Below are 15,408 nucleotides of genomic sequence, written 5' to 3' on the forward strand. Positions count from 1 at the left end.
CCCGTCTTGGAGCCGTCAGACCGTAAGATGAAATACTTAAAACCCGAATGCCTTAAGTGTGCTAGACCTACAATCTCTGACATGGGATGTGAACCCTCGTCTAAGTATATTCAAATTAAATAATAAATTACCTGTAAATTTGTATTTCTTCGAGTTTGCTCCGTATATGACGACACGACGTCCAAACAAATCATTTCGACATGTGGTGAACACACAACTATACACATGTCATTGTTATTATGTTAAATTTATTTTACCAGAATAATTAGGTATATTATAATGTAGCTGGTATATCGTAGTGGTGTTTGAAAGTTTTATTATGCGAGTAGTATATCCAAATTACTATTTCAGATGTATGTGAAAACAATAAAAAAAAATGAGTATAATATTATGGATTATACGCTGGTTAAAGATTCGCTGGCGCCCCAGTACCATCTAAAATTAAACTTGTTTCATTTTTTTTTCCAAAGAAGATTTCCGAATTATATGTAAAAGCATAAAACATTATAATATTATTTATCGTTATACCTCATATTTTGTAGGTAGTAAATTATTTGAATATTGTGTCACCCTTTCGACTTTGACGATGTACGATTATGGATAGGCAAATCGGGTACATGTCATTTTTGTGGTTTCATTTTATCGGTAGCTCGTCAATTATAAGTTTAGAATGATATATTTGTACTCACTTGTACTTTTGGGTATATTAGATTATAAGTAATTTTCATCTTACTCGGGGTGGGATTTTAATATTTTATCCTGCGGGTGGATACGTCTTGTATACTATAGGTAGTTATGTCTGCCAACTTTTTCAATTGAACGTGTCAACTGCCGTATAATTCGTTTATAGGTGCATAGGTATATAATATACATTTAAATCATTTAATTAAATACCTATTAAAATTTCATATGTCCAGGAAAAAACCCGACATAAATTCCGTTAGTCATTTCTGGGGAATTTAATTAAAAAATTTAAATCGATTTATTTTTATTATATTATGTTAAACGCGAGTGCATGATTGTTATTAAAAAAAAAGTTAATCTAACGCTGATAATACTTATATTAATATTATGATTTATTATAAATTATAAAGAATCGTTACATTGTATTTATATACCCTACTTATGTCATGTCTTAGTCTTAGCCTTAGAATCAGTGTTTGGAAGGAACGAATTCCTTTTTATAAAAAAAGAACGAGAAAATTAACTAATTCTTTTTTTCAAGGAAAAATAACAAAATTGTTCGTTCCTTTCTAGTTCCAATAATTTACACAGATAATTATGTAAATAATTGAAATTAAGATATATTTTTAATGTGTATAATGTATATTGCTAATTAGTGATCGTTACGAGTATCGACGTTAAGACAATTGACATACGTTGGCCAACAATTTAATTTTGAAGAAAATCTTAAAATATAATTACAAAATACTAGCTAATCCCGTGCACTTTGTTGCCCGTTAAATGTACCAACTCTATATGATTCAAACTTTGTTTAATTCGTTGTTTAATATTCGGTATATGGTGTTCAAAACGCATCTTAACTTTTCCGTTGCCCGAAATAAAAATTCTGATTCGCAGCAGTATATTATCAGGTAGGCAATCTTACCATCGGTAGATCGCGGACCCCGTGCCGTTTATACATAAGTGTTTGATTTAATAACTCTAAAGTATCAAAGTTATACCAAGTTTATCGTTTTTACGAAATCCTAACCTAACCGTACTAAAATCCAATGGATAAAAAAAACAAAATTTAACCCTTTTTAAATTAGCCTATTTTCTTCCCAGAGGTCTAATCTACACACAAAGATTCATTTATATCTAATATATATATAATATATTGACAACAAATAATAATACAAATCAACAAACATACCCGTAACCAATAGCAAGCAATATAGGTACAATACACTATTATTATTTTAATCTGCAACTTAATTTTTTTATTATTTAGTTTATTTTTTTTCTGGGTAGATGGTGCCATTGTTGTATTTTTTGACATCCAAATTTTCTTCTTTTCCGATGAATTTTCCTAAAATGTTCTTTCATAGGAACCTTGTCCTGACAATTACGAACACAACAAAAAAAAGAATCAGTCAAATCGGCCCAGCCGTTCACGCGTGATGCGATGACCAAGGGAAACAGGGATCCATTTTTATATATAAAGATGTACCTACTTGTTGTTAAATATTATAATTAAAAATTAAAGAAGTACCTATGCATATGAAAAAAAAAACATAAGTGATTAAATAAGAATTTTTATTTTATTTGGAACTAAAAAAGGAACTAGTTCATTTTCCAAAGGAACAAATTCTTTTTTTTTTTTAAGGAACAAGGAACGGAACGAATTCCTTTTTTTAAAAAAAAAAACGAGGAACGGAACATTTGCCATTTTATAAGGAACTTGCCAAACACGCTGCTTAGAATGTGAAATCCCAGTACTATTAGCTAATAAACATGAAAGTATATTTAGTTTGCGTTGGAAGAATTGTATAAGGTACCTACGGTTTCACTTTAGTTGCCATTGATGCAGAACTTAAACGGAAAAGATGAACGAGTAAATGTATAACAAACTATTTATAAATTATTACACTAATACGACACAGGTGTCAGTGTGTTGCGAAAAAAAGATTGTTTTGGCCCTTGGACAGAGCAAACAACATCAGCCGATAATGTAGGTCCTAAAATATCAAATATGTCTATTACACACATGACTGCCAGACTGCATAATAATATAATATTATACCTACTGGCTACTCTAGTATCGGTCTGTATTTATATCGGATATTTAAATATTTTACGCCGATTCTTGCGATCCTATTTGCTAAGCTATCAGTATAAAATAATATGAACACAAAAATATTATAATATGCGTTACAGTAAACTTGTGAATTTTACGTCCCCCGACATGGTTCGACAATAATAATTTAAGTTGCAATAATCATAATGGTTGCTAAAAGTATGTCGAAAGACGTTTTTTAAAACCCACCCATCATGACGAAACTTTAAATAGGCTAAAAATAATCTTCTTTTGAACACGAGCGGTTTATGAAGTAAAGCTGCTTAAAGTTTAGAGCCGACAAAGGTCGTAGCGCGGTTGATAAAGCGTGAGGGAGCGTTTGAGACATTTTATGATTCGCAAACCGCAATTGTTGTCCGAAATACTATTCTACAACAATTACGGCCAAAAGGATGGTTATACGAAATTTAATTAAGTCAAAGAAAAAATACGAAGAAGAATTTCTTTCCTTTGAGAGTCGACGCGTCTGCTCGCGTATATATATATACGTCGTATCGCTATTATTTATTTATTTTTTCATTGTGTTCAAAACTATAAGAATACAAGTATACGACGTACTTTCCGTAAGACATTATGTCGTTTGTCCCATTATTTGAAACGAAAAAATCGTAACAACCGCGTTAACGGGGATGACGTGAAGAGAAACTATACATTAGCATTTTTTTTCTTTTTAAAAAAAGTTCGATGTTTCTTTGAAGTCCAGAAGCCTTTGAATACAGCTGCGGAATAAGTACATCGTTATAAATAACAAACGACAAACCCGTTATGGCGGTCATAAGATCACACACACCTATATATAATATATATGTATATATAAGTGTTTCGTCCAATTTACTAAAGACCCCCAATAGCGAAAAACTGAGTGCCGATGATAACCGAATACTGATGAGTGACTAACCGACGGGCGATGATGCCCCGTCAATATTTCCCCACATAATAACTTCGGTTTAGAATGGATCGGTGGCGCACCCAGGCTTTATTTTTTTGAAGGGGGCCCAAATAAAATTAAATAAAAACAGCTGATGTGTCTAGCACTCTAGCATCGAACAAGTTTCTTTATGTGTGCGGTACCTAAATTTCTCACGACCAAATTACCTCACTCTTATGACGTGCGCTCATTTTACCGCAATAATAATTAATAGTTGGTAGTATTATTCTTATCAAATTGATTTTTCATTTATACGATACCCGTAGTTACATAAAAAAAATTGTCGATAGAAAATTGACAGGGGGGCACGTGCTCCTGTGCCCAGGCCCTGATATACGCAAGTGCAGATGGTTATTTTTGTCATTCCACACCCAAGTGCTAATCAATTACCATCACAAAATATTAAGAATAGAAAATTGTTTGAACATCGGAAATATTTGATACCTAACTATTTAAAGTTTTCTTCGAGCCAAGTATTTACAGATTAACTCGTCTTTGATGACACTATGAGCATTTCGCTCACACAATTACCATTTTTAGAACCACTGGTTTATATTTCATTCGATTTTGACAATATTTTATAATATATGCTTCATTCAGTTATTTTTATTTACGGAAAAACATTAAATGTTATAAATAAACTAATATAGTTATTGAAGTCCAAGTACTTTGTAATTTTTAAACTTTTTTAAGATAAAATGTTATAAAAATAGAAATTATAGAAATTGATCATTTATTATTTCATTTTAAAGATTGAAAATTAGTTATTTTAATTTAAATTCATATATAATAAAATCCTAAGTATTTTTAATATTTTAATAAATTATAATTTTGTTAAGTTATTTAATTCGTATTATCTTTTCATTGTCCTTAATTTACTAGACCAAGTAACTAAATTGTATTTATAGTACATGAAATAATGTAGATACAAATATTTTAGGAGTTTTGAGATAGGTATTGAACACTTTTAATATATAAATATTTTTTTATTATTATCAACATTTCCTCCCCTCACTATGCAGAATTTTTTTAGAACATTTTTTTGACTTTGGGGGCCCCAAAAAAAAATGTGCACTTTGCCCTAATTGTATTAAATCAGGCCCTGCCAGTGCCCCTCCCCTGAATCCGCCACTGATTATTCCTAATAGCTATACTGTATATTGTGCACGATTTATTGGATTTTATGATGTATCAAATAATGGGAGAGGAGCTAGCCGAACATATTTCTATTAAAATTCTTTCTGTTTTAAAAAAACTCGGCATTTCTGATATTCTCTTACTCTTGTGGCACAAACAAACGATGGTGCAAACACTGCAAACGTTATGTCAAGATCTACATCTGGTGTTCAAACTAGAATAAGAGACGCTTACAGAGAATCTATTAAACTTAAAAGTTTTCATGTTTCTGTTACAACTGGCGCTGAAGGAAATGACATCTGTAATCAAGGTTTTGACACGAATAAAACAGAAAACAATAAACAACAATATTGACGTTCTAGTGCACATTACGTTAAAACTGATGATAAATTATTGTTGTTAAATTAAAGAAAATATTATTAAATTGATCGATCATGCGACGTCATCTTTGAAATAAATACATTTATCATTATCTTCAAGGAAACAATAAACATAATATAGTAAATCAATGGAATGAAATGATAGAAATTAAAACCGTACTTTTTCCGGGTGCCCCCGTGAGAACGCCCATGGTTCCGTCATGTCAACCCGGCGCGGCGGTCATTGCCGTCGACGCCGCTGACTCCGTCGTGTGACTCATCGTCCTTCCTTTCATGTTAAATTATTCAAATCGATTTCCACTGCCGTCGCGTAGTCCCATTTGTCTCCGGTCGCAGCGATTGACCGTAAAACCACTGTGCACAATATAATATATAAATCGCACCGTCGTTAGCGCTCTTCTCGCCGCTCGCCCGAGTGCTCGGTGTCCCTAAACCGAGATAAATTGCCGAGATTTACCCGTAATCCTTTGCAGCTCGCAGGAGTCGGCGGCGGGTCACTCGGGGGGGTGGTTTCTATCTCAAGCCATGCGATTTTCGATGATCGGCATCGTCGATAGCGCCGATCCAAAGATGAACACTATTTCTTCCTCTGTTGTTTTGGCCGCATTTCAAACGACTTTGCCGAGACGAAAAAGTAAATAAACATGATATAGTACAATATTGTACAACAGACGGTTTAGCCCGAGCCCCGATTGGTGCCAGGTCGCGTAAACAAGGATATCATTTTGGGCTTGGCCCCCCAGTTTTATCTGTAGCCCCAAGAGTTTTTAATCATATCTTAGTTTAAAATATTAATTATCAGGGTTTGTGCTGCTGATACAATTTTAACCGCCCCAGAAAAATGTTCCTAAGTTGCGCTTGTGGTTGGGAATATAAGATAAATGCTATTTAAGAAAGTTGTAATTACCTTTGGTGACACTTGAAAGTCTGGTAGATACACACATGACACGTTGGTACAAAGTATAAATAATAATAATAAAAGTATACAGACTAATAATATTATTTATCTAAATCTTATCTAAAAATTAAACGTGTAAGCCGTTTAGCCGTGTAGTAAGAAGGGGGTACCTACATGGAATTTAGATCACAAAATAGATGAAATATATTAAACTTAGACCATCCCCAACATATTTTTAGTCGGTTAGTATTCTAACCTATATAACTGGTCAAAGAATCGTGATCCTTGATAAGAAAAACAAAAGTAAAATACATTGCAATTAATTACCTACGTGTTATTACTGTCACAGGGTCGCACAAAGTTATTGGCGATTGAAAGTGATAAGATGTAACGGGGACGCAGTGTTTAATCACAGAATATAACAATTTATAATTTATATCATGTTATTTTACCAGTTCCCCGTTACAGAATCACCCCCCGCCGGCCTTATAATTGATAAACTTTCAATCGCCATTAATCGAAATTAAGCACCCAATACAAAATCACGTAAATATCGGAAATCGATAGGAAAATTAACATTCCCCTCTCCTCCCTATCAAAAAAAACATAAATCTCGTCCTAACCTGCAAGTCTGCCATTAAATTCAAATCGATCTATCGGAGATAATCTAACAAATAATACATTTAAACTATTATAATTGTGGTGGTTATACCAGACACAAACAAGGGGATTTATCGGACAATGGGGGGGAGGGATATAACCAGAGGCGTGCTCAAGAATTTTGGATGGAGGGGATGATTCGACATTTTTTTTCAAACAAAATATTTGGTAATTTTAGCGATATACTTCAAATTTAGTGTCCACACTGATTTTTGAATTTTTTTTCTGAAACCTATATATTACAACCAGTTAAGAACGATGTTGCAAAAAATTAATTGCTGGAAATCATTAGTTTTTATGGTATAGCCTTACAAAGTTCACGATTTTCGGTGTTTTACGCACGCACAACGCTTATAGTTTAACGAGCCAAAAACGAATTTTCAACAATTTTTTTTTTTTTGAAACCTAAGTAAATTATAGGTTATTTTTTTAAAAATAACAAGTTTTGTTTTAAAAATTAGGAAGGTTATACAGTATTACCTATTCATTAATTAAACATCTATCGACTTTGGTAAATATCTAGTAAAATAATAATTTTTTTTTTATTAGGCCCAATGCTTTTCTACGACTGAGGTCATTAGCCTGTAGGTTGGTAGAGTAGTATTGGAACGGTCAGTTAGGAACATGTGTATGTGAGGCAAGGTTTTTGCACACTACAAACCCGTGTGGTCATTCATCCGACAACTAGTAGCAGCAGCCGTTGCTTATTCTCAATCATCATTGATTTCAGTCACTGTGCCACAAAATAATAATTTGAAAATAAAAGGTCACACAAATTGATAAATAAAGTAAGTTAGATATTCAATTTCATATTGTAATTATAATAATTAATATCTATAGGTACAAGAATATTCTAATAGCTACACTACAATTTATAACAATTCAATATTATAATATAATACCTAATCTAATCAGCGGCATTAATCTAGTAAATCAACTAACACTATTGCTTTAAAAAACTTTAATTATCTTTTAAGTGTAATAATTACACATATGGTTTGCCAAAGTAGTAATTAGATAAAAATCTTGATAATAGTAATTATAAAATAAATAATACATTTTACATAATATCAGATATCTACTTATGTATATTCTCATTTTTTAATCATACAATTTAGTAATGAATATATTATATAGGTAGTGATAATTTATTAACTTTACAACTAGGGCATTTCAATCAAAATTGTCCATTTTACTCATTTTTAGATTGGTATCCCAGATCTGCAAATATATTCAATATAATATGAATCTATAATTAAATTAAAGTAATGATAAATAGTAAAATTATGATTAGCAATTCTTCTACAGCACTAAGGCTACCTCACTTAACTTAATCAACTAATAAACATAATTAATAATAATTCATCTAAATTGTTTTATTAGAATTTAATATTATGTTGATTTAATATAAGCTAATAACTATATAGTAGTTAATGATTAAACAATAAAAATCAACACAGATAATTTAACTTTTTTTTATTACTTAATTTTATCAAGTATCGCCATAAATAAATATCTGGTATTTTGAACTCTGATTATTTTTTTAAACCAATAATCTATTTTGAAAACCGTATAATTGGTTTTTTGTTTTTATTTAAAAATGTATATTATGTATTCTTAATAAATTTGAATTCTTAAAATATTTATGAAATCTATCAATAAAATTCTCCTTGCATTAAAACAGATTATTTTTATATAATATTTTAGAATCAATTTTGGTTAATATTAGATATTAACACTTGGTAATTTGATTTAGAATAATAATTGGTTGATGGTTTGATATAAGTTTATTGGATACAAAAAAAAACATTAATTAGCTGCATATTATTAGAGATACATCAACAAACAAAATCTCATTTTCAAATGTTCGAATATACTTATTAGATACATCTTTATAATATTATCAAAAAAAATTAAATACCAATATTCAAATAATTAATGAAATACATTAAAATATTTAAGACTTTAAACTAGTTTAACATTATTTTTATTGGCTCTATATAAATTAGAATTCAATCAACCTTAAGGCTTCAAATTGTTGTCCGTCGATGTTAGAATACACATACACATAATATATTATAATAATTATTAATTTGAACCAGAATAAACTCCAGCAGTTATATACTACATTCACAAAAAATAAGTATAAAGGAATTAATCCAAAATGTAAAAGTTTAGTAACATAATAAGATCAAAAAATAAAATGAAAAAAATTCACATTACATAGATATATTAAATGTTATAAGAAATTAATTTAATTAACAAAAAAAATAAATTTCAATTGATCTTAACTGATACACTGATGAAAGTATTGCCTAACATGTGAATATATTTGTTCTTCAATTGAATTTTGTTCCGAACTAAAATCCATCCCACACAACTAAAATAAAAACAAATTAAATAAATTAAATCAAGTGTAATACAGGAATCAAACATGATAAATAATTGTATTTGAAGAATGATTCTGAGCAGAGCTTATCTTATCAAAATTAATAATGGACAAAACTTACTGCCAATAAAGTATTAAAAAAAATAAATAAATATCCCCTTGTAAAACCTATATATCCCTCACTCCCTTCAGAATCTAAAATATCACAATAAATAATCTTTAATTATCTATAAATGCTTAAGTATAATTTATGGCTAAATAGGTTAAACTTTACCATTATTTATAGTTAATCTTTTTAAACTATTTGTTAAGTTATAAGGATAATTGAGGAAATTGATAACAATGATTTACACAGAAACATTCCTATAACACCGTTCTAAAACAATAAATTAAACTTACAGATTTGTCATCGTTTTCAAGTCCCATTGAAAGAATATGAATAGTTAATTCTTTTTATTCCTAGAAAAAAAAATATAATTTGGTTAGTAATGATATTGTTGTATCTTGTAAATTATTTCAAACAAACTAAAACTATTAGGTAATATACTATATTCACAACTGGTAGTTACCCAGCTTTGTCAGAATAATAATATATTTATGTATTTTTACTATACACTATTGAATAATTTAATTAAAAAGAAATATAAATATATTTATGTATTTTTACTATACACTATTGATTAATTCAATTAAAAAGAAATATTTACAAATGTCTTTAGATAGTTGTACATAATTTGTTTTATATAATAATTGTATTGCTATGCACTAGTTGACAATTGCAAACAATTTAAATTATTTGAATATGTCTGCTGACAATACAAAATACATTATGTATATGACCAGGACCAGATCACAAAATGGAAAAACTGCATATGGTAATCCCCAGACCGGAGAGGTATTTGGAAAATTGTGCAAAAAAAGAATTCTGAAATAATTAATTGCCTGAACAGGAATGTGGAATATTCAAATTCAATGTCATCCTTCCCTTATTAAAATTGGAAAAATTAAGATATGGTAATACACAAGTTAAGGAATAACTTTACAATAAAAATGGTGAGGTTATACATATGTTTTGGTCAAAAAATGAGAAACACAGGGATTTGGAACATCTTGCAGAAAAAAAAAATTTGAAAATATATATATATTCATTGCCTTGCTTGAAACTATAATATAATATAAAAAGCCTATTGTAATATACATGTAAAAATAATAATAAATAAATATTATTAAACCTAAATAAAATTAACCATGCATATATTCTTTTTTGAAAAATTGTCTACAAAATTTATAATAAACCACATGTAAATCAAGTCAGTTATTTCATAATTTCAGTGATTATCCTAGACAAACACATGGGTTTTCATGTATAATATGTAGAAAAGAAAAAACATATCTAAAATGAGATAATTATGTTCCAACAAAACGAAATAATATATTAAATATTTAGGTACGATAAAAAAAATATTTACAAAAACCATGTATTAAATATAATAACTATTTTGTGACTCATTTTTTTTTTTAATAAAAATAAATACATTACTAAACAATATTTTAAATGTGTTTTTCTTTCAAATATTTTATTATTTTTAATAAAGTTATAAAGCTGCATTTTCTAGGAAAGTGTTTTGTTCTTTCGTCTCTGAATTGTTACACACTAAGAAAACACGTACATTGTATAACCTGATTATTTTGTTCTTAAAAGTGTTGATTTATTTTTAGTATATATTTTAATAACTAACTAATCTCTATTAGTTTTCTAAAAATGTATTTCAATCAATGACAACTAAAAATATGAATAAATTAATGAATTACAATGTATACAACTAATAATAAGACCACTTGAGAGAAATTAGTAACTAAAAGGAACATATTGACATTAATACTACAGTAACATATAATATCCAAGTATTTCAACTTTTGAATACATAGTAAATAATATGTACATTAAACAATATTAATATTACAATTATATAATTAAAATAAATATCCACTAACAGCTATATTAATTTTAGTTAAGTCTTAGTCCAATCAATTTTAATGTTATTTATATAAAATAAAAATGTAGACATATTAATCTAGATTATAGAGTATTAGAAAATAATGTGACTATGTGATAATTAAATAATTTTGAGCTACCAACACCAATGTTAGCATAGCAACTGTATAACATTTCTAATAATTTTATTTCTAATTATAGGTAAGTTATTTATAAATATATTTTCTTACGATAAATTTTGAATATCGTGTGGAGATAACCGTTCAAGTAAGACATAGGAACGGTACAATCTTTCACAATCACCTAATAAAGTCACAAAGTTCAGTGATACCACATTATCACTACTTTCTTCTTCATTAGATTCTTCCGATCCAGATTTCATCAAATAGTAAGCATTTTTTTCTGGTTTCAGTCTACATGAATAAAAATATACAAATACAAATTAATCATAATTTTTTACAACTTTTTAAGAGATTTTGAATGCACATTTAATTAATAGTTATAAGTTCTACCAAACAATGAAACATTTTATTATAAATACTCCATAAGGATAACCGAAGTTACCTATGAAAAAAATGTTAGAATAATAAAATTGGTGAATCCATTATAACTTTATGATTCGCTAAATTATAGTTATGTGACTAACAGAAATATGGATTCATTAATATTTTTTTAGTATATATTAGCTACTTACGAGTTAATAAAATATTATTAATATTTATTCTATATTATAACTAACAATTAAAATCTAATGTGTGATATTTATAACATTTATTTATTTAATTACTCTATTAAAAGATAAAAGATTAAAGATAAAAGATCCATTTATAATGAAACATATTTTTAAAACAAAATTATAATATAATAAACAAAAAATTTTAAGTACATATTTTATTATCAGCTATCAGTTCATTGATCTAAGACATCTAACTATAACACATAATGATACCTTCTAAATACCTACAGATATTCTGGAAGTGTCCATAATACCATCATGTTCTATGCGCTCTACCGGTCACATTGTGACTTCAGTATATGGTCTAACCTTTTTGCCACTCTACAGCAATATTTATATAATATTATATAATAATATCAAAGTGGAAGACGTAAAAGTGGTTATAGTGACAAATTAAACAAAGTTATAATAAATAAATAATTTTTTATAATTTTTAACCTCAGAATATTCCAAAAATTTCTATTCTTTGAGTATGAGCATTAAATGCCATCATTGTAATCGAGCAATTGAGACCACACGACGAGCCTCCCGTAACCGATAATAGATTGAAATCTGTAGTAGAGCCAGGCCATACTACAAGATAGCCATAATTATTCCTAAGTACTAAATATTTATTTTATTTTAAATTATTAATATACACTGAATGTTTGTAAAATACAAAATTAGTGCCTACAATTAATGATATAAAAAATATTATTCAAATCATACTAACCTGTAACCATTAATTTCTTCTAAACTGCAACGCTCCAAACGAACATAAGGGATTTTTAATTCTTCAGAAGATTCAATTTTAATTTTGTCGGTTTTCATTCTGTAAATAAATAAGTAGCAACAATTTATAAATAAAAAATAAATACACATAACTAAAACCACACACTATAAATATTACATAAATAATGAAAACAACAAATGATTTTTTTTTAATTTGATAATAGGTAGGTCAATTCATTCTAATATGAAAAATTTACAGAACAATACTGATTATTCTGAATGTAAAAGTTGCAATGTTATGCGTTAATTAAATGGAAACAATACATATCTAGGTTTAATTTCCTCATAACAAATTATTATAATTAAAATTGTTATACCTATTTATGTTCTAGTACCTATATTGTATTAACAGACATACATTTTGCTATAGATACTTTTAACAATTATAATTTAATTAAGTAGGTAAATTTGTGGAAGTAATACTATCGTTGTTCCCATAGCAGTCGAAATACCACACAAAAAAAAAAAAGTTAATTAGTTACTTCCACTGATGCTCTTTAGAAATTCTATAAAATATAGAAGTATGACAGTAGGATGTAGGAATTGTATTTTAGCAAAAAAGTTATACATACAGGTCAGGTCAATGAAGCAAATGTGCTCAGACCACAAAATTATTATTGTACTAAAACGCCATTTCCATGATTGTTGTACACTGATAAGCAGGGCTCGGAACTTTATGCATTTGCATCTTTCTCAGGAAGCTGCATATTTCTTATCTGATTTGATACAAATTCGTTTCATGAACCATACTATTGAAATACAACAATTTATGTTGCATATTTTTGCATATTTAAAGATTTTGAGTATATAAATGCATTTTATGTTAAAGCGTTTTAGAAAACAACAAAAATAAACAAGTTTTCAATAATTGAATATTGTAAATTAAATGATTTACAAATAAATAGTACCGTATATGATAAAATCTGGTAAGTCTATTTGAACGCATTCTACTCTAAAATGGTACATGTGCTCTCATGGTCTCTATAGAGTTTCAGAGGAAGTACGAAATCAGTTTGGTACTGTTCGTAAAGTCGTAGCTAACGTAAAATATTTAAAAAAGCACCATCACGTAAACATATTTTCAAAAATTACGCACTGGAGATCCCTTTACTTCTAGAACCAATCATAACCCCTTGGAGTACCTGCATCAATGCAGTACTTTATTATAGTAAATATTATGAAAAATTTGTGATGTTGTTAATATGTTGGATTAATACTAATTAATACCTAACATTATTTAATAATCGCTGTATTCGATAAATTCTATTTTTTTGTAAATTTAGGATTCTGGGAATAGATTTATTTAGTATAACAGCTCCAAATCATCAACAAAAAAATATAAATAAAATATTTATGATCCAAAAATATTTTTCATATTTTTTATATTTATTTTTTTTATATAATTATACCTTGAAATATATATATTTTATGAAATAATATATGCATATTATACTGCATATTTGCGTTTTTTTAGTACATACGTATGCACATATTTCATTGTTTTTTAGCGCATTAAGTTCCGAGCCCTGCTGATAAGCAACAATCTGGCTACTGAAATTTAATTTTCTATATATTAAATTTTAATATAAGGTTTCTGTACACATTTTTTATTTACCATTTGTTGAGAACTAGTTATGATAGGTCTAACCTTCTTAGTAAATTTGAATCCAACTGAAACTTAACTAATTTAGGAATCAAAATAAAATAGCACAGTACTGTTATTGACTCTGAAAAATCTAACTGTTTCAGGTTAATTTATGGATTTTTAGTTTTTTCAATATACAAACAACAGTATACTATAATAGGCTAACACGAAAACGATGAGTTGTTTTAAAATTAAAATTTGCAATAAGCATAACAAATGTGTTGCAGAGTGGTGCAGTGGCGTACCCATAGGGTCCAAGTGTTGGCAACACCCAAAAAGTGGGTGGGCCGGTCGCGGATATTGACGGAAGAAAAATAGGACATTTTATAGGTCGGTTTAACAATATTATGAGGTATAGGTTACCTAAAATTATTTGAGCAACACCAATTTTTTTTAGCATACCTACACGCTATTAGGGAGGTTTAAGGGGGGGGGGGGAGATCTCTCTTAAGTAGTTCAGTTGGTCTATAATTTAAATATGAACCGAGAATTAGAATTTTGGTCCAGGTATATTTTTCATAACGTAGTCTAGATAGCGTACGCGGTCTGGAAAAAAAATAGTAGTTATTATTACGCCGGGTCGGGAGTACAACTTCGAGACTTGACAAGCCAAGTCAACTAAGTATACATTCCTAAATGTACAAAGTATCTAATTGGTACAAACTTACTTGGATGGTTGTTAGTCGCTGAAATTATAAACGAATCGTAGGAGAACAACTGCAGAAATAAATGGACGGCGACGAATTTTCTGACGTGCGCAGTGATATTCGTGATCCAAAGCCGTGTACGCAATTCCCAACAGTGACAACCACGGAGTGACGGAGTACGTAATTTACTATAGCAATCCTGAATCCAGTATTCACAACAGAAAAACGAGAAACAAAAATAGTTTACAACAACAACTGTGGTTATTGGTTTATCCTTCTATATATAATTATTATCGTATACTTCTATTCCTTTTTTTATTGTTAACTTTACTGTTAACACTTTACACTACAGACTTCACAACAATGGAACGACATAACAACAACACACTGTCTACTACAATCGAATATTCCCGAATTCTAT

At 28.7% G+C, this 15,408-nt stretch overlaps 1 protein-coding gene across 1 annotated transcript; it reads right to left on the minus strand.

Moving 5' to 3' along the window:
- Positions 1-8,571: 8,571 nt before the first annotated feature.
- Positions 8,572-15,385, minus strand: LOC132949506 (uncharacterized). The gene is made up of 5 exons (XM_061020438.1): positions 15,009-15,385; positions 12,637-12,735; positions 11,419-11,601; positions 9,592-9,651; positions 8,572-9,183 (listed from the first exon to the last, which is right to left on the minus strand). The coding sequence occupies exons 2-4, from the start codon at positions 12,732-12,734 to the stop codon at positions 9,636-9,638; spliced, it is 297 nt and encodes a 98-aa protein (XP_060876421.1). The 5' UTR covers position 12,735; positions 15,009-15,385; the 3' UTR covers positions 8,572-9,183; positions 9,592-9,635.
- Between the last annotated feature and the right edge of the window lie 23 nt (positions 15,386-15,408).

The sequence above is a fragment of the Metopolophium dirhodum genome, chromosome 7 (genome assembly GCF_019925205.1).
Source record: "Metopolophium dirhodum isolate CAU chromosome 7, ASM1992520v1, whole genome shotgun sequence".
In the NCBI taxonomy this organism is placed as follows: Eukaryota; Metazoa; Arthropoda; class Insecta; order Hemiptera; family Aphididae; genus Metopolophium; species Metopolophium dirhodum.